General features: G+C 49.5%; 1 protein-coding gene across 3 annotated transcripts; it reads left to right on the top strand.

The window, feature by feature from the left end:
* On the top strand, nucleotides 1–23592 carry Hspbp1 (HSPA (Hsp70) binding protein 1). 3 transcript variants are annotated; one of them, XM_037202141.1, is made up of 8 exons: nucleotides 1–183; nucleotides 493–785; nucleotides 3250–3454; nucleotides 5679–5903; nucleotides 19006–19161; nucleotides 19245–19341; nucleotides 20166–20277; nucleotides 23263–23592. In XM_037202141.1, exons 2-8 carry the CDS (start codon nucleotides 582–584, stop codon nucleotides 23335–23337), a joined length of 1074 nt encoding a protein of 357 aa, XP_037058036.1. In that variant the 5' UTR covers nucleotides 1–183; nucleotides 493–581; the 3' UTR covers nucleotides 23338–23592. The 3 variants fall into 3 exon arrangements, with proteins under 3 accessions (XP_037058036.1, XP_028718152.1, XP_028718151.1); XM_028862319.2 differs by having other exon boundaries at nucleotides 1–147; nucleotides 490–785; XM_028862318.2 differs by having other exon boundaries at nucleotides 1–147.

Raw genomic sequence — 23592 nt, forward strand, 5'->3', positions numbered from 1 at the left:
GGGCGGCTTAGAACCGGGCAAAACAGCCTGGCGGGAGGCACTTCCGACTGAGACCGTGCGTATTTCCGGTGAAGATGGCGGCGCCCACCGGCGTCAGGTGCAGGCGAGGCTGTCTCTAGGCGTGGTGGCAGCTCTAGACCCGGGAAGGTGCGATCAGCCCCGCTGGGTCGCCCCTCTTCAAAGGCAAGGGAGGGGACTTGTTGCTAAGGAGACTGAGAGAAGGCTTGTTGCCATGGAGGCGGGGCGGTGGGGTTGCTAAGAGACGGGGAAGCAAAAGATGGGGAGCCTGGGGGTGGGGGGTGGGGGGGTGCTCGTTGCCAGGGAGAGTGGGTGGGGCCTGTTGCTAGGGAGGAAGGAGGGGCATCTGGATTTGAGGAAGGGTCCCGTGGGTATGAAGGAAGGAGAGGGGGCCAGGATGAAGGTGGGCGCCGGCAGAATGGCTCGGGGTCACGAGGGGCCCCTAACACCCCCCAAACGCCGCCTTCCCAGCAGACCCTCAGGAGCCGACCCGTCGGATGCCAGAGCCGCCCCAGCGGTGACCGTCGTCTCCCTCCATCACATTCTCCCTCCATACAAGGCCCATGGCCGACAAAGGTGCAGGGGGCAGTCGCCTGCCCCTCGCGCTGCCTCCCGCCTCCCAGGGTTGCTCGTCGGGGGGCAGCGGCTCCTCGGCGGGGGGCTCAGGCAACCCCCGGCCTCCCCGGAATCTCCAGGGCCTGCTGCAGATGGCTATCACCGCGGGCTCCCAGGAGCCAGACCCCCCGCCAGAACCCATGAGCGAAGAGGTGAGGTGTGAGGACCCCGGGAGCTGTGGTGAGGGGGGCCTGGGGGTGTAGGTGTCTTGGGGGAGAGGGGCTTAAATGAGCTAGAAGCTGTTGTCTCTCTGGGTGCTGAGCGGGAGTGGCGTCGTGGTAGACTGAAGGTCAGCTGTGGAGTGTCTGATCACAGCCCTATTCTGGGAGGCAGAATAGTCTCGTGATGAGGGAAAAGAGAAATGAAAAAAAAAACAAACAAAAAAACAAAACTAGCCTTCTCTGGAATGAGGCAGACCCGGATTCAGCCTTGTCCCCCGCAAGTGTGACCTTGGGTGTATTATTTAATCTTTCCAATCCTCATGTTTTCATTCGTTTTCGAATTGATGGTGATAATAATAGTAAAGACAATGTTTCATAAGGCAGTTGTCCTGACTTTCCAGCGTAGACTGGGCTGTACTCAACACACCGTTCAGTCGAGTGTTGCCTGTAGCCAGCCAGTGACCTTGGTTGGACAAGTCACATCCTCTCTGTGCCTCAGATTTTTTTCTCCCTCTATGCCTCAGATTTTTTTCTTTCTTTTCTTTTCTTTTTTTTTAAATCAGTGCATCTGGAATAGCCATAGTGAAACCTGACAGAGTTTTGTCTTGGAGGTTGATAGGAATTTTACATGTAATTTTTTAGCTGACAGTGACTATACATGGAAGCAGTGTAGTAATTCAATGAAGTTATAGAATGATCTGTATACATTGTGTCATTGAACAGTTACAGCCCAAGGAGGAAACAGGCACAGCACAATGAGATAGCCTGCCCAAATTTACCTGGGAGGATGATTACAAAGCCTTACAGCCTCTTTCCCCTCTTCTCTTTCCTTTTTCAAGATTGAGGGCACACACAGATCAGGCTAGCCAAAATGACCTTGCCCTCCTGATCTTCCTGCCTCCTCCTCCTCCTCCAGAGTCCCGGGATTGCAGGTGTGTGCTGGTCATTTCAGCCCCTTGAAGCTCCCCTTTGGGACAGTGTAGTCTTCTATTCTCCTCTGTACACACTTGTCCTTGTTTGTGTCCTTTGTTGATTTCTCCTCAGTCTCCAGGCTTTCTATTGTTTTTTTAATTTTCCAGAGGACAATTAGCAATGGGTAGAGCCTTTTTTTTTTTTGTTTTTTGGATACAGGGTTTCTCTGTGTAAGAGCCCTAGCTGTCCAAGAACTTGCTTATAGACCTGGCTGGCCTCACAGAGATCTGCTGGCCTCTGCCTTCCCTGTGCTGGGTGGGATTAAAGGCGGAGGCCTGGCTGGGTCACAACATGGAGGAGAGAGAGTACAGGCTAGAAATGCTGTTCAAGCTCATGTAGTTCTCAGGACAATGTGTCACGATACAGAACTGTCTAGCTCAGAGTGTCAGTAAAGATGCAAAGACCTCTCCCCCAACCGGGAGGGCACCTACTCAGTGTTTTACCTGGTTGTGTAGCAATCCTCCAACCTGACCTCTTGTGGGAAACAAGTGCATCTCATGGGCCCCTCCCCAGCTGCCAGTTGTCAGGACAGAACCCGGCTTCATCCTGCCGATCTCCCTCACCCCAGACTGTAGCATTCAGCTGGTTCTCTTTGCACAGCCTGGGCCCTCTCTCACATGGCGGGGTCGAGGCTGTCCCCGACCTCCCCAGGGCTGGATTACAGGTGTACGCCACCACGATCAGCTCCATCACTCTTCTCTGGCATGGACCACTCAGTCTGCTCCTAAGCCTTCTTGTCTCTGTTCTTACACTTCTCAGTCCGTGTCTCTACCTCTCTGCTGAGATCTCCTTTTGTAGCTCCACCCACCTCAGTCAGAGCAAACTCTGGGCCTTAACAACTCTCTAGAAGGCCTAACCTGCTCTTCTCCTGGAGTGTTTCTCTCTCCTCAACTTTTTTCCCCCTTATTTAACCTTGCTTCAGTTAACCTTGGCCTCCTGGTGGTTGCCTCTGCCTTGACTAGTCTTCCTAGGATCCACCTGGTTACTCCCTGGCCTGTTTGATTGCTTACACATGCCCCTCCAAGATGACTCCATTTAGTTCTGCAGGCCTCCCTCCACTCCCCCGTCCTCCACTCCCCCGTCCTCCACTCTCTTATTCCTACTCCACAGCGCTTGTCACGTTGTCATATCATGTCTCACACTACATGTCCTGTTTATTTTCCTCTGCCTCTCTGTTCACCACCAACACCCCTGAAAGGCACTCCCCGCTTCTTTTCCTCTAACCTGTTTCAGGGCTGAGTCCTTAGTACTAGAAAAGAATTTGTGAGGAAAGCTGTATCCCTGCCAGTGGTGGTGGTGGTGATGGCACATGCTTTTAATCCTGCCCGTTGGGAGGCCGAGGCAGGAGGACTGCTGTGAGTTGGAAGCCAGACTGAACTACAGAATGAGGCCACTGTGCTTTCCCAGTGTTAGATTAATGTCACTACCTAGGAGATGGCTGAGACTCCTGCTTTTCTCCCCACCCTCCTTCCTTCTTCCCTAGAGACGCCAGTGGCTGCAGGAAGCCATGTCGGCTGCCTTCCGGGGCCAGCGAGAGGAGGTGGAGCAGATGAAGAGCTGCCTCCGGGTGCTGTCCCAGCCCGCACCCCCAACTGCTGGTGAAGCTGAGCTGGCCACTGACCAGCAGGAGCGTGAAGGGGCACTGGAGCTGCTGGCAGACCTGTGCGAGAACATGGACAATGCGGCAGGTATCCCCCATGCTGTATGGCTCCGCCCTCGTCCCTTCTCTCCTGGATCGCCACCAGCTCCTCCCAGCCTCTCCCTGCTGTCACCACAGGAGCAAGGCCCTTCTTGCACCCCACCAAGTCACTGTGGTGGCAGGTTTGTCCTGAGACTGGGCATTTGCCCCCTAATCTGACGGCCATCTACTGCCGCTCTCCAGAGGATGAGAAGGAGGGATTTGGGGTGGAGCGGTAAGGTGAGGTCACCTTGAGGTACAGCGTTGGTCAGAGACCCGAGCGAGGGCGTGTCTTGGGATTATCCGTGGTTTGGAAAAAGCATTAGAGTAGTGGTCCTGAGGTGGGACTGTGCTAGCCTGGTCGGAACAGACTGGAGTCCTGTCAAGGAAGAGTGGGACATGTGGATCTAGGGTGGGAAATGGCGTTGGACAGCCAGGGTCAAGGTGCATTCTGTAGGTCGAAGGCCACATGCTTTTTTTTTAAAAAAATACATATACTTACTTATTCTTATTTTTTTTGGATTTTTTGAGACAGGGTTTCTCTGTGTAGCCCTGGCTGTCCTGAAACTCGCTTTGTAGACCAGGCTGACTTCAAACCTGCCTCTGCCTCCCGAGGGTTAGGATTAAAGGCATGTGCTATGTATTTTTATTGTATGTGTATCACATACGTATGTGGTGCCCTGGAAGACTAGAAGAGGGCTTCAGATCCCCTGGAGTTAGAGTTACAGACGCCGTGATCCACCTATTTGTGGGTGTTGTCTTCGGCAAGCACAAACAGCAAGTGTTCTTAACCACTGAGCCGTTTTCAAGCCCCACATTCTTTTTGTTATTACTCTTGAGACAGATTCTCGGGCAGTCCAGGCTCCCCTCAAGCTTGCTGTGTAAGTGGGGTTGGCTTTGAGCTCCTGACTTTCCTTCCTCTCCCACCCCAGTGCTGGGACCGCAGGAGTGTGTTCCAAGTGCCCTGAGTTCAGCTCCTGGAGCTCACGCGATGAAAGGAGAGAAACCACTCCCAGAGGTTTTCTTCTGACCTCCAAAATTGTGCCATGACATGTGCATGCCCCGCCCCCCCAATAAATAAGTAAATGTAAAAAAGTCACAAAACAGAAGTAACCATTTCAAGTGTATATAATTCTGTAGCATTCATTTAGTGTTATTTGACTGATTTTTTTTTTAGACAGTCTTTTTTTTTTTTTTTTTTTTTTTTTTTTTTTCGACATTTCTCTGTGTAGCTTTGCGCCTTTCTGAGCTACTTGGTAGCAGGTGGCTCGAACTCACAGAGATCGCTGGCTCTGCTCGAGTGCTGGGATTAAAGGCGTGCGCCACCAACGCCCGGCTGAGACAGTCTTTCTATAACATCCTAGCTGACCTTGAACTTGTAGCAGCCCTCTCGTTTCTGCCTTGTAAGTGCTGGAAATTACAGGACTGTGCCAGCATGCAGGGCATCTCTCAGAATATTCACAATACTGTGCAGCTGTCACCTGCCAGGTTTCAGAACGCTTTTGTGTGTGAGGTAGAGATGGACTTCAGGACCCAGGCATGCCAGGCCAGCACACTGCTAGTGAGCTGTATTGCTAGCCCTCCTTCATTTTGAGACAGGCTCTCACAAAGTTGCCAGGCTGGCCTTGAACTCGCTTTGTAGCCCACACAGAACTTTTGATCCTCCTTTCTCAGAGGATTATAGGCATGTACCCCCAGTTCTCCCCATCTGTTTTGTGACCTGGTTTTTTGAGATAGGGTTTTTCTGTGTAGCTCTGGCTGTCCTGGAACTAACTCTGTAGACCAGGCTGGCTTTGAACTCACATAACTCACAGAGATCTGCCATCCTCTGCCCCCCTGAGTGCTGGGATTAAAGGACTGCACCACTACTGACCAGCTTGTGACAGTCTTATGTATGCAGACTGGCCTTAACCTTCCTGTGTAGCTGAGGATGACCTAGAACTTGTGATCTTACTGCCTCCTGAGTGCTGAGTGTACCACTAAGCCTGTTTTCTGAGGTGCTGAGACTCAAACCCAGGGCTTCACAAGTGGTAGGCAAGCACTCTACCAACTGAGCTACAGCCTTAGCCCTAGACCTGTTTCACTTCCAGAATTTTTCATCATTCCTGAGCGAGTCCCCACGCTCATCAATCAGCCCGTCCTCTCATACTGTTTCTAAATACAGTCCCGTTCTGAGGCATGAGAGGTCAGCCTGTGAACTGGGGGCTTTGACGGTTTTCTCCCCTCCTGTCTAGATTTCTGCCAGCTGTCGGGCATGCACCTGCTGGTGGGCCGATACCTAGAGGCAGGGCCTGCAGGGCTTCGCTGGAGGGCAGCCCAGCTCATCGGCACCTGCAGTCAGAATGTAGCCGCCATCCAGGAGCAGGTGTTGGGCCTGGGCGCCCTGCGCAAGCTGCTTCGACTGCTCGACCGGGACTCCTGCGACACGGTACGCGTCAAGGCCCTCTTCGCCATCTCCTGTGAGTGTCCAGGACTGCTGGGGAGGGCCTGGGGCTTGCTGGGTCCACAGGGCATGAAGGGTTGGCTGCTCCCTTTATTCATTGATTCCGTTTTTGTTGGGACTGTGAGGTGCCAGAGTAGTGAAGTCAGAGCCAGAGACCAACAACACCTGGGCAGCAGTGGTCACTGACCTTGTGGTCCAGCTAGAGCACCTCACACGTATCAGAGCATCCCGCATGCTGCAGGATACTGAGCTGTGTTTGTGGCCTCCACCGGCTGGAGACACAGGAGCATTCCCCAGTTATCCCAGCCAGCGCTTCTCCAGCCAGGGTAGAGTCCCTCAGTGAGTACCTCTACCCTCTCCACAGCCTGTGAAGCAGGGAACCAAAGCCGGACAGAGGCGTCTAGCTTAGATGTGGGTGCCAGCTTGGGAAGAGAAAGAAAACCAGTATTGTGGGGCACTTGTTTAGTGCTGGGCTTTGTTTTGTTTTTATAATTGATGTATTTAGTGTATGGGGCTCCTTCCACCATGTGGTCTTCAGGAGTTGAATTCAGGTTGTCAGGTTGGTGGCAAATACCTGTACCTGCCGAGCTGTGTCACAAGCCCTAGTTTGTTTGTAATATATATATATATATATATATATATATATATATATATATATATGTATGTATATATATATACACACATATATGTGTATATAATATATATATACTTTTTGAGATAGTATCACTATGTAGCTTTGGCTGGCCTGGAACTCGCCATATAGACCAGGCTGGCCTTGAACTCACAGAAATTTATCTGCCCACAAGTCCCCTCCTGCTTTGACGTCTCTGTTGCTTTTTGCGACCTACTGCATTTAATTAGGGGTGTTCTCATGAGCTCCAGTGGGTGCTTATTTGCCTAAGCCAAGGCAACTTACCAGTGAGCACAGCACCAAGGAAGGTGGTTCCCCCTCCCCCTCCCTCTCCCCCAGCAACCGTGGACTGGAGTTTCTTAGGGAGGGGTGGGGCCTTGCTTCAGAGTCCCCTGTTACCACCTCTGCAGGGCTGAGATTGCAGACGAGAACCCCCATGGTTAGTTGATGGGTTCTGGGCGTCAAACCCAGGGCTTTGTATATGGTAGACAAGTACTCTGAAGGATGTCCCCAGCTCTCTTCACCTTTTGGTTTTTTTTTGTTTGTTTGTTTTGTTTTGTTTTGTTTTTCGAGACAGGGTTTCTCTGTGTAGCTTTGCGCCTTTCCTGGAACTCACTTGGTAGACCAGGCTGGCCTCAAACTCACAGAGATCCGCCTGGCTCTGCCTCCCGAGTGCTGGGATTAAAGGCATGCGCCACCGCCGCCTGGCACCTTTTGGTTTTGAGGCAGGAGCTTGCTAAGTTTTTCAAGGTTGGCCTTGAACTCACTTTACAGTCCAAACAAGCCTCGAGCTTGCCATCCTCCTGCCTCCATATTCCAAGTTGCTTGGATTATAGTCTATGCCTCCAGGCCCAGCTAAATCCATCCTTTTAGAGTGCACAATGTAGTATTTTTTAGTGTATTCACAAGGCTGTGCACCCCCTTCAACTTCATAACATTTATCACCTACAGCCGGACTCTGCAGGCATGCAGTGGTCCCCCCATATGCCCGAAGTTCAGTGTGTCTGAGGGTTTGCCTGTCCATGACATTTCCTGTAAACAGAACTGGGTGCCCCGTATGGCCTTTTGCTTCTGGAGTCTTTCACTGAGCCTAGTGTTCATCCTTGTTGTGGCATGCGTCAGTACTTCATTCCTTTTTATGGCTGAATGACATTCCAGCGCATCGACAGAGCACATTTTGTTTATCTGTCCATCTGCCAGGGGGAGTCTGGGTTGTCTCAGCCTCTTGGCTGTTCTGCTGCTGTGAGCAGGGGTTGCAAGTCTTGTCTCTTGACCTGTTCCCTTTCTTGGGGTATGTGTCTGGGAGTGGGCTTGTGAGGACATACGGGGACTCCTTGTTTATTCCTACAAGGTCGACTGTTTCTTTTCTTCTTTTTTTTCCCAAGACGTGTTTTCTCTGTGTAGCCCTGGCTGTCCTGGAACTAGCTAGCATTGAACTCAGAGGTTCTCCTGCCTCTGCTCCCAGGTGCTGGGACTAAAGGCGTGCGCCACAACACCTGGTTCTTTTCCGTTTTTTGAGACAGGATCTCATGTATACCACGTTGGCCTTGAACTCTCTCTGTACCAGAAAATGACGTTTAATTTCTCCTTCCCTGCCTTATCTTTCTAGGGCTCTGGGATTATAGGCACGCACCACCATGCTTGGCTAATGAACCCAGGGCTTCATGAATGCTGGGGAAGCATCCTACCACCAACTACCAACATCCCCAGTCTGACTCTGAAATGCGATGTGTAAAGCCAGGCCTAGCGGCCTACACTTGTATGTAATCCCAGGATGCAGGAGGATTGCCATGAGTTTGATACCAAAGAGGGTTACAAAGCTCCATTGTGGAGAGGAGGAGAGCGAGCCGGGGAAACAGAGAGAGAGACAGAGGATGTGAGAGGGGCCTCTAACCTCTCCTGCATCTTGGGCTCTGGTCTCCATGTGGCTCGCTCCCAGCAGAAGGGCAGATGCTGCCGGGCACAGAGGCCAGTGGGAAGAACAAGGGAGACTTGGGTAGGACAGGCCTTCAGCGGGGAGGAAGCATTTGATTCTAGGGAGGAGGTCTGGAGCAGGGCAGCCTTACGAAAGTCATGCCCAGATCAGGGCAGGGAGAGATAGACACAGGATAGCCCAGCCCGAGGGGAAGGACAGGCCTTTGTGTCCCAATCTGCTACAGCCAGACCTAGAGCTGGATGGGGAGGGACTTGCAAAGCTTTCTTCTAATAAGTGTTATCTACTTATTTCAAGACTTATTACTTGTATTTTCTTACGTGCATGAGTGTTTTGCCTGCATGTATATGTGTGCACTACATGTGTACAGTGCCTGGGGAGGCCAGAAAAGGGTATTGTATCTTCTCGAACTCAAATTACAGGTGGTTTTGAGCTGCCGTGTGGGTACTGGGAACTGAACCTAGGTCTTCTTTGCAAGAACAATAAATGCTCTTAGCTGCTGAGCCATCTTTTCAGCCCCTATCTTTCTTTCTTTTTCTTTTCTTTTTTTTTTTTCTTTTTGTTTGTTTTTTTATTTTTCGAGACAGTTTCTCTGTGTAGCTCTGGCTGTCCTGGATCTCACTCTGTAGACCAGGCTGGCCTCGAACTCAGGGATCCACCTAATTCTGCCTCCCAAGTGCTGGGATCAAAGGTGTGCACTGCGTAGCCACCATCACCACCACCACCACCACCAACTCTATCCCCACCCGACTCCTATTTTTTAAATTATTTTTAGTTCTGTGTGTGCATGTTTCTGTGTGTAGGAGTATTCACTTGAGTGTAGCTGCCCACTGGGGCCAGAAGCATTGGATTCCCTGGGTCTGGAGTTATAAGTATTTGGGAGCTATCTGATGGGGTGCTGGGAACCAAACTTGGGTCCTCTGGAAGAGTAGTAAGTGCTCTTAACCACTGGGCCATCTCTCCAGCATGTCTAGTCCCATCCTCCTTTTCAGAAAAACAATAAATAAGGTAAATGTGGTGACTCACACCTATTATTCTGGTAAATGGGAGGCTGAGGCAGGAGGATTTTTATGAGTTCCAGGACAGCCTGGGGTCTATCTACAGTAAGAATATGTCTTAAAGCCACGCCGGGGTGGCACACGCCTTTAATCCCAGTACTCGGGACACAGAGCCAGGGGATCCGAGTTTGAGGCCAGCCTGGTCTACAGATCGAGATCCAGGACAGGCTCCAAACCTACACAGAGAAACCCTGTCTCGAAAAGCCAAAAACCAACCAACCAAACAACAACAGCAAAAAAGAATGTGTCTTAAGCACCCCCCCCCCCAGTGAAGACATTCTGTAGTGTTAAAATCCAGGGTGCTGAGGATGTTGGCACACGTTTGTCATCAACGTTTGGGAGCCGATAGGAGGATGCCTGCAAGTTTGCGGTTAGCTTGGGCTGCGCTTTGAAGGGTCAAGGCTAAGAAACAGCTGGGGATGTAGCTCAGGTGGCAGGGCACATCCCTGGCACACAGGCAACCCTGGGCGTGATCCCCAGTGCCACCTAAACCAGCTGTGGATGCATGTGCATTCACCTCAGCATTTGGGAGGTGGAGAGGTGGAGTCAGGAGGAGTAGGAATTCAAGGTCATCCTTAGGTATATAGTGAGTCCAAAGATAGCCTGGGCTATATGAGATCCTGGGGGAGAAGGGCAGAGGGAGGTGAGGAGGGTAGAGGAGAAAAGAAAAGGAAAAGAAAACAAACAACAAAGAAGTCTGTAAAAAGTTACATTGCTCACAGTGCAGTGTCCCAGACACCTGGCTGCTTTCTTGTGCATGGTGTGCGTTTCTGTGGTGAGAGAGAGAGGGGGAGAGAGGAGAGAATCCGTGTGGTGTGTTTGGTGTGGGTATGTGGTGTGGGTTATGTATGATGTATGGTGTCTGGTGTTTTGTGTGTGTGCATGTAATATGCAGACACGCATGCAGAAGCCTCTCTTTCTCTGCTCATTCGCATGTACCTGGTAACTGACCAACTGGATGGTTCTGCCCAGCACATCGTGGGCTGCCTTGGCTCTCTCTCTTCACACAGTAGTGACTGTCATCTTTCCCCATTTCTGTGGGTCACGGCTCAAGAGCAGCCGCCTGAAGCAGTTCTTGCTTTGTGAGGCCCTGGTCAGCAGGGCAGTGGCCTATGGCGATGATACTGTCTTTGAGCCCACATACGGCCTCTGCTGTTGGCTATCTGTCTCCAAGGTGGCCTGCTGCTGAGCAAAGCATTTACGGGCTGCGGCAAGAAGCCTCAGGTGGCTTGAGTGGCCTCAGAGCGTGGTGGGTTCTCCAGATGAAAGGGGGGAGCTGCCATGGACACTGCCACTTCACTCTGAAGTAGAGCTCACGTAACCACTTTTAAGTGCACAGTCGAGTGGCGTCTGCCCTGCACTGGGTGGCTTTATAGTGGTGATGTGTGGCTGCTCTCGAGGGCCCTGTGCTAGGAACCGGTAGGGCTTGGTCACGTGGGCTCCTACTGCCCGAGGCAGGGACGTTACTGCATTCCTGCCCCTCTCTTGTGAGGGCACAGACTCTGCTGCCTTGTCACGTCGCTTTTGTAAGTGGTTCTTTGTCTCCACAGAGAAAGGGTTTCAGAAACACTCGGAGATGGGTCACTTGGAGTCAGGCGTGTGAGGGCCTGGGGTGGGGGAAGGGCAGGGAAGGGCAAGGAGATAGACATGCACCTCTGTTGGGTTGATCTCCGCTGCTGCTCCCCCCAGTGGGGTTTCTCTGTGGACCTCTTGCTCTGTAGACCGGGCTGGCCTTGAACTCAGAGATCCTCTTGCCTGCTGCTTATCAAAAACAAAGCAAAAAAAAAAAAAAAAAAAAAAAAAACCCACCAGTATTTCTGGGAGAGGGGGCACTGAGTGCCATTGCACTCATGTGGTGGCCTGAGGACAACTGTGGAGTCAATCCTTTTTTTTTTTAATTTATTTTTTTTATGCGCATTGGTGTTTTGCCTGTGTAAGGGTGTCAATCAGGTCTATTGAACTGTAGTTCCAGACAGTTGTGAGTGCTCGGAATTGAACCCTGGTCCTCTGGAAGAGCAGTCAGAGTTCTTAACCACTGCACCATCTCCAGCCCCCCAGTTCTCTTATTCACCTTCCTGAGGGACCAGAGGATTAAGCCGAGACCAGCCTGTTAGTGCAGCAGGTGCTTTACCCTCCGAGCCCTCTCACTAGGCTGGTCCTCTCTTGTGTATCCCAGGCTGACCTCCAATTTGCTGTAGCCAAGGGTGGCCGTGTGATCCTCCTGCCTCCACCTCCCAGATACTGGGATTACAAGTGTGTGCTATCACATCTGGCTCTGCTTTGGGATTTTTAAGATTTTTTCCCCTGACATTTGTATGTGGCACGTGTGCCATAGTGCAAGTGTGGTGATCTAAAGACAACCTGGGGAGCTGGTTCTCCTCTGAACTCAGCTCACTGGGCTTGATGGCCAGTGCCTTAATCTGCTGAGCCGTCTTGGGAGCCATTGTTTTTCCAGACAGTCTCACTGAAACCCAGTGGATCACTCCCTATATAGCCCGGGCAGGCCTCAGACTTGCAGCCATCTTCCTGTATGTGTGTATGTGTACCCAGAGTCTAGAAGAGGGTATCAGATCCCCTGGAGCTGTAATCACAGCTGCTTGGGAAGCAAGTGCCTGCTGAAGACTCTGAGAGCTGAACTGGCAGAGCAGCAAACACTCTTAACCAGCTAAGCCATCTCACCAGCCTCTGTCTGTTTTGTTTTTAAGACAGGGTTTCACATGGCCTAGCATAGCCTTGAACTGGCTAGGTAGCCAAGGATGACCTTGACCTCCTGGTCTTCCTGCCTCAGTCTCTCGGAGCTGGAACTATAGGCATACACCGAAATGCCCATTTTGGTGGGTTTCAGAGCCAGGACACATACAAGCCAGGCAAGTACTCTATTACTGAGCTGCACCCAGCCTTAGAGCAGTCTGAGGTCTGCAGCAACACAGAGGTGTAGGGAGATTTCTATCACCCCGTGTCCCGTGCCTGCACAGCCCTCTCCTTATCAGGTCCCCAACTGAGAGATACGTTTGCTCTGTCTGATAGACCACATTGTTGTTGTCTAGATCTGTAGCTCATATTGGGTTCACACAGGGTTGTGCGCTCTGTGTTTGGACAGACATCTAGTGACACATAGCCATCATTATGGAACCATACTGCCTAGAACCTCCCTGCCCTGCCTGGACATCACACCCCTGCTCCATAGTTTGACTTTTCCAGAATGCCACTGTCTCAGGGTTTTTAGTGCTGTGAAGAGACACCATGACAACAGCAACTTTTTTTTTCTTTTTTCTTTTTCTTCTTTTTTTTGGTTTTTTGAGACAGGGTTTCTCTGTGTAGCTTTGGAGCCCGTCTGGAACTCACTCTGTAGACCAGGCTGGCCTCGAACTCACAGACATCTGCCTGCCTCTGCCTCCCAAGTGCTGGGATTAAAGGCGTGTGCCGCCGCTGCTGCCGCTGCCGCCGCCGCCGCCGCCGCCGCCACCGCCGCCACCACCACCACCACCACCACTCGGTTATTCTTATTATTTTAAATTTTTTGTTTATTTATCTTACATGTATGGGTGTGTTGTCTGCATGAATGTCTACCACTTTGTGTGCCTGGTGCCAGAGGAGGTTAGAAGAGTTGGGTCGCCTGGGACTGGAGTTACAGATGGCTGTGAACTACCATATGGGCGCTGGTTATTAAACTCAGGTCTCCTGGGAGAGCAGCCGGTGCTCCTAACCACTGGGCCATCTCTGCAGCCCCTCCTCACTATGTTCAGTTTAAAAGTTTCTTATTGCATTTTATTAGTATGTGTGCGTGCGTGCGTGCGTGCGTGTACTTGCAAGTGCTACTCCCCATGGCTGGAGGTCTTTGATGTGGTTGAAGACTCGATAGTTGTAATTTCCTCAGTTATGATAAAAGATAAGTTAGATATAAAACCTTAAACTCACAAAAATAAGATAGATAGGACATCTTCTTTAATGTTTCTCAGCATTGTTGGTGCATTCAAATTGGCTACAGGCCTAGAGTATCTGACAGACCATTTTTAGAAGCAGGAAAGACCATCTTACCCTGTCTTGGCAGAGTACAGTGGTCGCTTTCCTTGTGTCCCGCTTGTCCAGAAAGGACACCATTGCAATCATACTGTTAGCCGTCAAGGCAAGGGCAGTTCTTTGTCCAGTAGGCCATTTTGTGCCAAGAAGACAAACTTCCAAATGGAAATGCCTTAGAAGCCCAACATTCTCTTGGGAACAAATTGGTGCAGCCAGGAGCAATTGTGTCTCACGTCAACAGAATTCTAAGTTATTTAAATGCCATATTCTCTAGGTCTATGAAGTGTTTGAAGATTACCTATCTATCTGAAATATATCTATGCATACCTAGAAGACTTAACTAACATGGCTACAAATATGATTATCATAGATGACTAATTATTAATCTATTTTTAATTATCCATTACAGTTTTAAATGAGTTAAACATAATACCTCAAACAAGAATAGAAATATATATATATATAAGTACAGTATAACAAAATTAACTTCAAGTTTGTATCAATAAACTAAAATTTATACCAATGTAAAACATTTTAAACATAAACTAAAATCTATACCAATGTAAAACATTTTAAACAAGTTGTTCTTTAAAAGTAGGTTCATTAATCTACCCTTTTATCTTATCATCTCTATATCCGCCTATATATCTATATCATATCCCCTTTTCTTTTTTAGAAAGAGATCACATTTATAATCAACCTGTTTTAAATAAAAATATTGTTTTTTCTCTGTCCCACACCAGAGTGCTCTTCTGATTTGGGACACAAGAATCTCTTAACCATTTTTTTTTAAGCAATGTGTCTGGGTTTAGAGGGGGAGTGAGCCAATTCCACCTCTAAAGCCAGCTTGGTATATTTGGGAATTTGGGCATAGCTTCTCTTACTACTTCCTGCTGGAGGGGGGCGCTGTATCTTATGGGGAAGCAAAGAAAATTTTAGGCCTATGGGGTAGTCCGTGAGGCTGTATTGTGTGAACCAGTTGCCTTGAAACCGCTCTGGATGTTGGATCATCTGGGCCATGGTGTCATCGGAGACCTTTCAGGGGGTCTTGGCTGGTCAAAACTGATGTATCTTAATCTGGAACAAATCCACAGCCTCTGGCTTTCTGTGGAAACAAAAGCAGAACCTCTTTTCCAAAGCAACATATCCTTATATCCAAATTTTGAAGTCAAGGTACCTTTAAAATATACATTTTGGCATAACTCAACAGCTTTTGCAATCAAATGTTTTTCTTCAGTTACGAATATCAAAGAGAACATAATCCAGATTCTATGTGTGGTAGCCATCTTTACGTGGCTTATTTTTTATATTACCTTGAGCCTATTGCTTTAAACTGCACCATTCTAAGACTGAAACGGCGCTGTGGCTGTTGGCTCCGCCCATTTTAGCTTACCAACATGGCATTTTCCACCAGTTCTGTGAGTCATCAAGTCTCAGAAATAGTGGGTCTAAGCTTTTATCAAAGCAGCGTGTAGCCCAGAAACCTTTTTTTTTTTTTTTTTTTTTTTTTTTTTTTTTTTTTTTTTTTAATACTAGTAAAGACTAAATCTACCACTTAGCTTAATGTGCTGCTGGCAGACGCCTCATTTCCGCCATACTGCTGGTCAAATGCACACGCCAGGAACCTGCCAGTAGTTCAAACCTGAGTTTTGCGGTGTCTAGCTGCCCTTATGAGACATGAAGCAGGAACCTGGTTTTGGCTCTGTTTAGAATTGGTTATTAAATATTCTCAGGTTTAAGGTGGAAACTCGAGCGTTGGGCGCCATTTGTTGCTGGAGGGCTTCTCTCCAGGTTCCCCAAGCCCCGCAGTCCCACAATCTGCGTATAAAATAATCACTCAGACGCTTATAATACTTATAAACTGTATGGCCGTGGCAGGCTTCTTGTTAACTGTTCTTATATCTTAAATTAACCCATTTCTTTTTTTTTTTTTTTTTTTTTTTTTTTTTTTTTTGGTTTTTCGAGACAGGGTTTCTCTGTGTAGCTTTGCGCCTTTCCTGGAACTCACTTGGTAGCCCAGGCTGGCCTCGAACTCACAGAGATCCGCCTGCCTCTGCCTCCCGAGTGCTGGGATTAAAGGCGTGCGCCACCACCGCCCGGCTAAATTAACCCATTTCTATAAATCTATACCTTGCCACGTGGCTGGTGGCTTACCGGCATCTTTACATGCTGCTTGTCCTGGCGGTGGCTGCAGTGTCTCTCCTTCCTTCTTCCTGTTTCCCCAGTTCTCCTCTTTCCTTGTCCCTATACTTCCTGTCTGGTAACTGGCCATCACTGTTTTATTTATATAGAACAATATCCACAGCAGCCGCCGGTGGTGCTGACTGCAGAGCCTGCCCCAGGCCTGGCATTTATCAAGTTCAGGCATGGTAACACATGCTTGTAATCCCAGCATTTAGGAGGAGAATCATGAGTTCAAGGCCAGCCTACACAACAGTGAGTCACTATTTGAGAAAGGAAAGAGAAGCAGAGGGGTGGCTCAGCAGTTTAAAACAACAGCAAGTGGCATACTGCTCTCGCAGAGGATCTGAGTTTGGTTCCTGGCATCCAGATCGGCCACTTATCACTGGCTGTGACCCCAGCTCCAGGGCATCTGACCCCCCTCTTCTAGCCTCTGTGGGCACATGTAGTCACATGCGTATGTGCACACACATACAACTAAAATATTTTAAAAAAAAAAGTTATCTATTACCTATAATAATTGGAGCACACAGTGGATACAGACCAATTTTTAAGTCTTTCTTAATTTTTTTTATATGTATGTAATGTTATGTGTATGGGTGCTTTTCATGTATGTATGCCTGGTGACTGACTCCTGAGGAGGAGGAGGGAGGACATTGGATTTACAATGGGATTGTAACTCCTGGGATCGGAGTTACAGGTGCTTGTGAGCCACCTTGTGGGTTGGGAAGTGAACCTGGGTCGGCTGGGAGAACGGCCGGTGCTCCTAACCACTGAGCCATCTGCCCAGCCCCTGCTATGGACCACCAGCGAGATGTTTTATGTCTTTTTGTCATGCCGAGTCTTCAGAAGTACTTGGTATGCATTTTATACTCCGTACATCTCAGTTTAGGTGTAGAACTTCCAATGGTTTCGTATAGTTTTATTGAAGCAACAGAGTTGTGTCTAATGGAAAATTTTACACCCTTTCTGGGTGTTGGCTTTGTATTTCAGTGAACTTGAAAGGAACAGCCCAGCTCCTTAGTCACATTTGTCACATGCCAGGTACCTGGTGGCCTTGACCTTGCAGTGGCCCCTGTCTGCCCGAGCAGTAAAGGCTTGGAGCTTGTCTAGGAGCTGGGTTTGCTGCTGCCGCATCCCTGGTTGGCTCTTGCCCTGCTTGGAGGCCTCACAGAATCCTCATTGCCTTCAGAGTAAAGATCATGCATGCTCCGTAGCCTGGCTCTCTTGGCCTTGGTTTGCCTGTCTGTAAAATGGGAACTTAAGCAGTGTGTGGTGGTGCATACCTACAGTCCCTGCACTTTGAAGATGGAGGCAGTAAGACTAAGAAGAGCTCAGATTGTCTACTCTATGTGAGTGAGGTGGAGGCCAGACTGAGACGTACGAAGCCTTATCTTTTTATGTATTTATTTATTACATATACAGTTTTCTGCCTGCCTGCATGGATGCCTTTATGCCAGAAGAGGGCGCCAGATCTCATTATAGATGGTTGTGAACCACCATGTGGTTGCTGGGAATTGAACTCAGGACCTCTGGAAGAACAGCCAGTGTTCTTAACCTTTGAGCCATCTCTCCAGCCCCCCGAAACCTTATCTTAAGACCTAAATAAGTCCTGGGGAAACAATTCAGTTGGTAAAGTGCTTGCTAGCTTGAGAACCGAAGTTCAGATCTCCAGTATTCATGTAAAAAGCCAAGCATGGAGGCTTGTGGCTGTAATCCCAGAGCTGGGGAGGCACAGATCACTTGGTCTCTGGAACTCCTTAGCCATCCAGCCTACTCTAACTGGGGAAGCTACAGGTTCAATGAGAAACCTTGTCTCAAAAAATAAGGTGGGCAGTGATTCTGGACAGCACCCGACATGACCTCTGGCCTCTACATGCATGTACACATGTACACACAAGAACACACATATATACATATGTATCATGTACTCAAACAGAAAAAGACCAAAATAAGCAATGAATGAATGAATGAGCAATAGGTAAAAGGGAACCCAAGAGCACCTACCTGTAGGGTACTTGTGAAGAGTAAAAAGTAATAATGTATAGAACGTGGTGTGCCCCTACAACAGAATATTGCTCTATTGTAGGAAGAAATATAGGAAGAATTTATAACATGGATGGACCTTGAAGACATTTGGTTGAGTGAACAAAGTCAGATCCCAAAGGGCCCACATTGTGTGAGTCCATTCCTGTGAGCTGTCCAGGATAGGCAGATCCATAGGGAGAAAGTAGACCCGTGGCCGGGGCTGAGAGGGAGACTGGGCGGGGTACCAGCATGCTGTACGTGTTCTGGAGTTCAGCGATGGTGATCGTTGCTTAGCGAACACTAAAAACACCGTGTTATACGAATTAAGAGGGTAAAGTCTGTGGGTTATGAAGGTGAACTCTGTGATGGTGATGGTCACTATTGTGATGTGGTGATGGTGTGATAGTGAGCAGGGTTACAGTACTCATGAATGCTGCAGTAATGGTAGTGATTGTGATGTGGTGAGGGTCGTAGCGATGGTAGTAGTGGTGCTGGTTGATGGTTTAGTGGTCGTTATGTTAGTAATGCTGGTTGTGATGGTCATAGTGATATGGTGGTGATGGTATTGTTCATGGCTGTAGTAATGGTGAAGTGGTGATGATGGTTTTGTTATGGAAATGGCGGTGATGGTCATAGTGATGATGGTGGTGTCGATGATGGTTTTAGTAATGGTGATGGCAATAGCGATGGCTGTGTTGCTGGTGATGGTGATGATGCTGGTGATATATAATAGTGTAACAGTAGTGCTAGTGCTGCTGCTGCTGACGGTGACGGCAGTGATGACGAGAGCTGTGAGGAGCCGTTCTCTGCCCGCCAGCCAGCGCCCAAATAGCGGCACAGAGACTTTAATTATGAAGCTCGGCCTGGGCTTCAGCCTGTCCCACTGGCTCTTACAACTTTAACTCACCCATTTATGTTAACCTGTGTTTTGCCGTGTGACTTTCTACCTTACCTCTGTACTGCCGATCCTGCGCCCTCCATGTGTCCTGCTTCTCCTGCATGCCTAGATTCCTCCTCCTCTTCCTTCTCCCCAGAAATCCCGCCCATGCCTCCTGCCTAGCTTTTGGCCACTCAGCTCTTTATTAAATCGCTCAGAAGGAGCCTTGGCAAAGACACCTCTTCACAGTGTACAAGAAGATTATCCCACAACAGATAGTGATGGGTGGTGTTGACAGTTGTAATACCTGAGATGGTGTTGGTGGTCATGGTGATAATGATGGTGGAGGCCATGGAGACTGGGACCTCAGAGCTCTGCCCCTCCCTCCAGGTCTGGTCCGAGAGCAAGAGGCTGGCTTGCTGCAGTTCCTCCGCCTGGATGGATTCTCTGTGCTGATGCGGGCCATGCAGCAGCAAGTGCAGAAGCTGAAGGTCAAGTCGGCATTCCTGCTGCAGAACCTGCTGGTGGGCCACCCGGAACACAAAGGTGAGGTGGCCGCCGCAGGGGCCGTGTCGGGGCCGTGGGGTGGTGCGGAGCCTGCGCCCTGACTCCCACAGCTCTTCCCCCAGGAACCCTTTGCTCTATGGGGATGGTGCAGCAGCTGGTGGCCCTTGTGAGGACAGAACACAGCCCTTTCCATGAGCACGTGCTTGGAGCCCTGTGCAGGTGTGTTGGGGCCCCAAGAGGAGGGGGCCTCGGGTGGGGTCCCCACCAGCCTGCTCCTACGCTGGGATCCTACACTGGAACTGTTCGTGAGGGAGATGAAGAGTGTAGGCCAGAGAGGAGCAGGGACCACACAGTGCTTTTCCTCACAGTGCTTGGGAGGAGGAAGACTTCCTTCTTACAGTGCCCACAGGGGGAACGGATCAGTGTTGTGGGATTTTCCTTTTCTTGTTTTAAGATTGTATGCCTGAGTGCTATCTGCATGTACGCCTTTGGACCAGAAGAGGGCACCAGATCCCACTAGAGGTGGCTGGGAGCCACCATGTGGGTGCTGGGAATTGAACTCAGGACCTCTGGAAGATCAGCCAGTGCTTTTCACCGATGAGCCGTCTGTCTAGCTCCCTGTTCTTATTTCAACCTGCAGACCTTGGGTCACATGTGCCCCAGGGCTTCTGTGAATGCTGCCCAATATAGAATTGTAAATGTACTGAAAACATTGTAGGATTTCTTAAAATAACTCAATTGTACCACTCTCCAGCATGAACTTTGTAGATGACAACATTATGTCACAGTGTCATACGGTTGGACACACCTGGACCATGATGGAGCCAGCACAGACATCATGGCAGTCACTGTCTAAACTTTATATTCAGCACAATGATGTGTAGCAGCTGGAGAGCAGTTTCACAGATGGGGAGCCAAGACCCCACTCACTCTAGGGCCATGGCATTCCTTGGCTCCCATAGGAGCATGGGGGTGGGGTGGAGCTGGGCTGTGGTCTTTGTTGCAGATGGGGTCCTAAGGTCTGCTCCCATGTCCTCCTGTAGCCTTGTGACAGACTTTCCCCAGGGTGTGCGTGAATGCCGGGAGCCTGAGCTGGGCCTGGAGGAGCTGCTCCGCCACCGCTGCCAGCTGCTGCAGAAGCATGAGGAGTACCAGGTAGAGGGGGTGTGTGTGTGTGTGTGTGTGGGGTCCTGTGCCGGCCCTGGGGCCTCCGGGCGCGGCCTGCCCTGCCCTCTCACTGCGTGTTTTCTCCCATAGCAGACACTGTGGGCTGCATGCTGTGTCAGTCGGGAAGTGGGAACTATTATAAACTGTTAAAAAGGATAAACTGATTAGTTATTATGTACCACAGAAGTGATGAACATCCTGAAATATCTAATTCAGTAGGCGAATACATTAAGTAGATACGAATGGATAGCTCAGTCAGGCAGTGGTGGCGCATGCCTTTATCCGTAGCACTCAGGAGGCAGAGGCAGGCAGATTTCTGTAAGTTTGAGGCCAGCCTGCACTACAAAGAAAGTTGGAGGACATCCACGGCTATACAGAGAAACCCTGTCTCTAAAAACAAAAAAAAAAAAAAAATTTTTTTAACTTATATGTTCTTGTTTATGTGTTTGTGGGGTACCTTTGGAAGCCAGTGGAAGGCATTGGAGCCCCTGGAGCTGAAATTCCAGGTCCTCTGCACAAGTCAAGTGCTCCTAAGCACTGGGCCATCATCTCTCCAGCCTCAGCTGTCCGTTCTTTCCCTTCATGTGTGTGTTCATGTGTGTGTGCCGTGGCGCTTGTGTGGAGGTCACAGGACAACTTTCTGACGTTGGGATCCTGGGGACCAAAGTCAGGTTGTCAGGCTGACAGCGGGCATTGTGCGTCTGCGACACCTTGCCAGCCTCGACATTCCTTTTGTGACGTCCCACTGCTTCGGAGCTGCCGCGTCGGACAAAGCTGGGCATAGCAGGTGTGCCCCGGCCATGTCCCTGCATCTCTGCTCTGTGGACTCACCTGGTGTTTGCACGGGATGTTGGTACCCAGAGGCAGGACACCCGTCCTGATCTCATGCCGGGAACTGGGACCTCAGAGCACCGGAAGGAAGCTGCAGCCCAGCCTGGCCTGGTGTCGGGAGAATGTGGGGGGGTCTACATGCTACATTTGTACTTATCTCCCAGGAGACCCTGAGCAGAATGACCCCAGGGCCCACCGTCGAGGTGCCCACCCCCAGGCGGACAGACCAACATTTACTATTATTAGTTTGGAAAATTCTCAAACATAAAGGCAGAAATAAAAACAAGGTAGCACTGAGGCAGAGGCAGGCAGGTCCCTGTGGGTGGAGGAGGCCAGCATTCCGGGCCTGGGGCTGGGATGAGAGACGAGAGACGTGCACCACCGTGCCCAGCAGGGGAGTTTCCTTTTGACTCCTGGGTTGGAGGTTCTCTCTTCCATTTCAGTTCTGTTGTGAGGAGTATGGATGGCTTCATGGCCTCATGATTTAACTGCCTCTTATTTATTAATTTTTTAGGTAGGTTCTCACTGTGTTAGCTCAAAAGTGCTCTCAAACTTGAAATCCTGAGGTAGCTGTCTTTTTTTTTTTTTTCAAGACAGGGTTTCTCTGTTATAGCTTTGCGCCTGTCCTGGAACTTGCTTTGTAGACCAGGCTGGCCTCGAACTTGCAGAGATCCACCTGCCTCTGCCTCCAAGTGCTGGGATTAAAGGCGTGCGCCACCACCATCTGCTGGTAGCTGTCTCTTAAAGGAGGTGTGGGGTGTCCCCAGTTGCTCACCACTACAAACACTGCTAGAAGAACAGGTTTTTGAGGCAGGGAACAGAGCTCAGATCCCAGGTACACACAATCCCAGCACTCAGGAGCCAGAGAGAGAAGATTCCTTGGGGCTTGGGTGTAGCCAGTCCAGTAGAATCAGTGAATTCTAGGTTCAGTGAGAAACTGTGTCTCAAAAAATATGGATGGTGGGCTGGAGAGATGGTGCAGTGGTTAAGAGCACTGGCTATTCTTCCAGAGGTCCTGAGTTCAATTTCCAGCACCTACATAATGACTCAAAACCATCTACAATGAGATCTGGTGCCCTCTTCTGGCCTGCAGGCAGAACACTGTATATATAATAAATAAATAAATCTTAAAAAAATTAAAGGTGGCACACACTTTGAGTCCTAGCACTTGGGAGGCAGAAAGAGGTTGATCTCTGTGAGTCTGAGGCCAACTTGGTGTACAGAGTGAGTTCCAGGCCAGCCCAGGGCTACACTGTGAGATCTTGCCTCCAAAAGAAAAGAGAAAGAGATGGAGAGCAGGTGAGAAAGATGCTTGTTGTTAACCTCTGGTGTCCACACCCATGTGTCTACACATTCACTCATAACCTGCACACATATGTGCACACAAACAAGGTAGATGGCTTCTGAGAACCTCTACTCTTCCCATACATGCACGCACATGAGTGTACACATACTGACATAAAACACTCTTCACACCTCCCATAAAAATACAGCTTAAACAGTGTTTACATTCATCTGTTTATTATGTGTGTGCCGTGGAGGTACAGGACAATTTGTGGGAGTCAGTTTTTTGTGGGTTTTTTTTTGTTTTTTTTAATTTTTATTTATTTTAATTACACTCATATCATTAATTACACTCATGATATTAATTACATTTGTGGTATTCGTTGATTTCATTTGCAGTATTCATTCAATAATTATATTTATATTAATTACATTAATTGTATTGATTTATCACATTCATGATATTATGTCCTGATACTACTGTCCATTTGTGGGTTTTTCCATCACACAAAACAGAGATTCTGTACTTAGTAAATGGGAGTCAGTTCTTAACTTCCACAACATGGGTAGTAGAGATTGAACTCATGCTCAGGCGTGGTGGCCAGCGCCTTTACCTGGGGTGGATATATGAGAACCACAGGGCTGATTCGAGGACAGACCAGTTTGGAAGGCTCCAGCCTCTCTCTTCCAAAGCTCAGAAACCCCTAAGGAGGGGAGTGTGCGTGATCTGAGCAGTAGTTCAGTGGCCACTGGTATGGGCAGGTGGTGGCCAGGAGTAGAGAGGGTTGTTCCGGCTGCTGAATCTGCAGGAGGCAGGTCTGCCCCTGTGCTCAGGATTTCTCTCTTCCCCTGATCTAGGAGGAGCTGGAGTTCTGTGAAAAGCTGTTACAGACCTGTTTCTCCAGCCCTACGGATGACAGCATGGATCGATGAGACCAGGTGGCTTCTTGCATTCTCTCCGTGGGAACCCCAGGCCTCCTGCCTCCCTCCTCACCAGGCGCCCTCTCCCAAGGGATTGCCAGGCCTTGTTCGGGCCTGGGCCTGGGCCTGCCAGCCCATCTCTGAGCAGCCCCCTGGAGGGGGTGCCGAGAAAGGTGCTGGCCCCTTGGATCCCCCTCCCTTGCTTTGTTCCTTTCTTCTCATGTCCACACTGCTCTTCCAATAAAAGCATTTCTCCCGTTCCCCTTC

Source organism: Peromyscus leucopus, chromosome 1 (genome assembly GCF_004664715.2).
Source record: "Peromyscus leucopus breed LL Stock chromosome 1, UCI_PerLeu_2.1, whole genome shotgun sequence".
NCBI lineage: Eukaryota > Metazoa > Chordata > Mammalia > Rodentia > Cricetidae > Peromyscus > Peromyscus leucopus.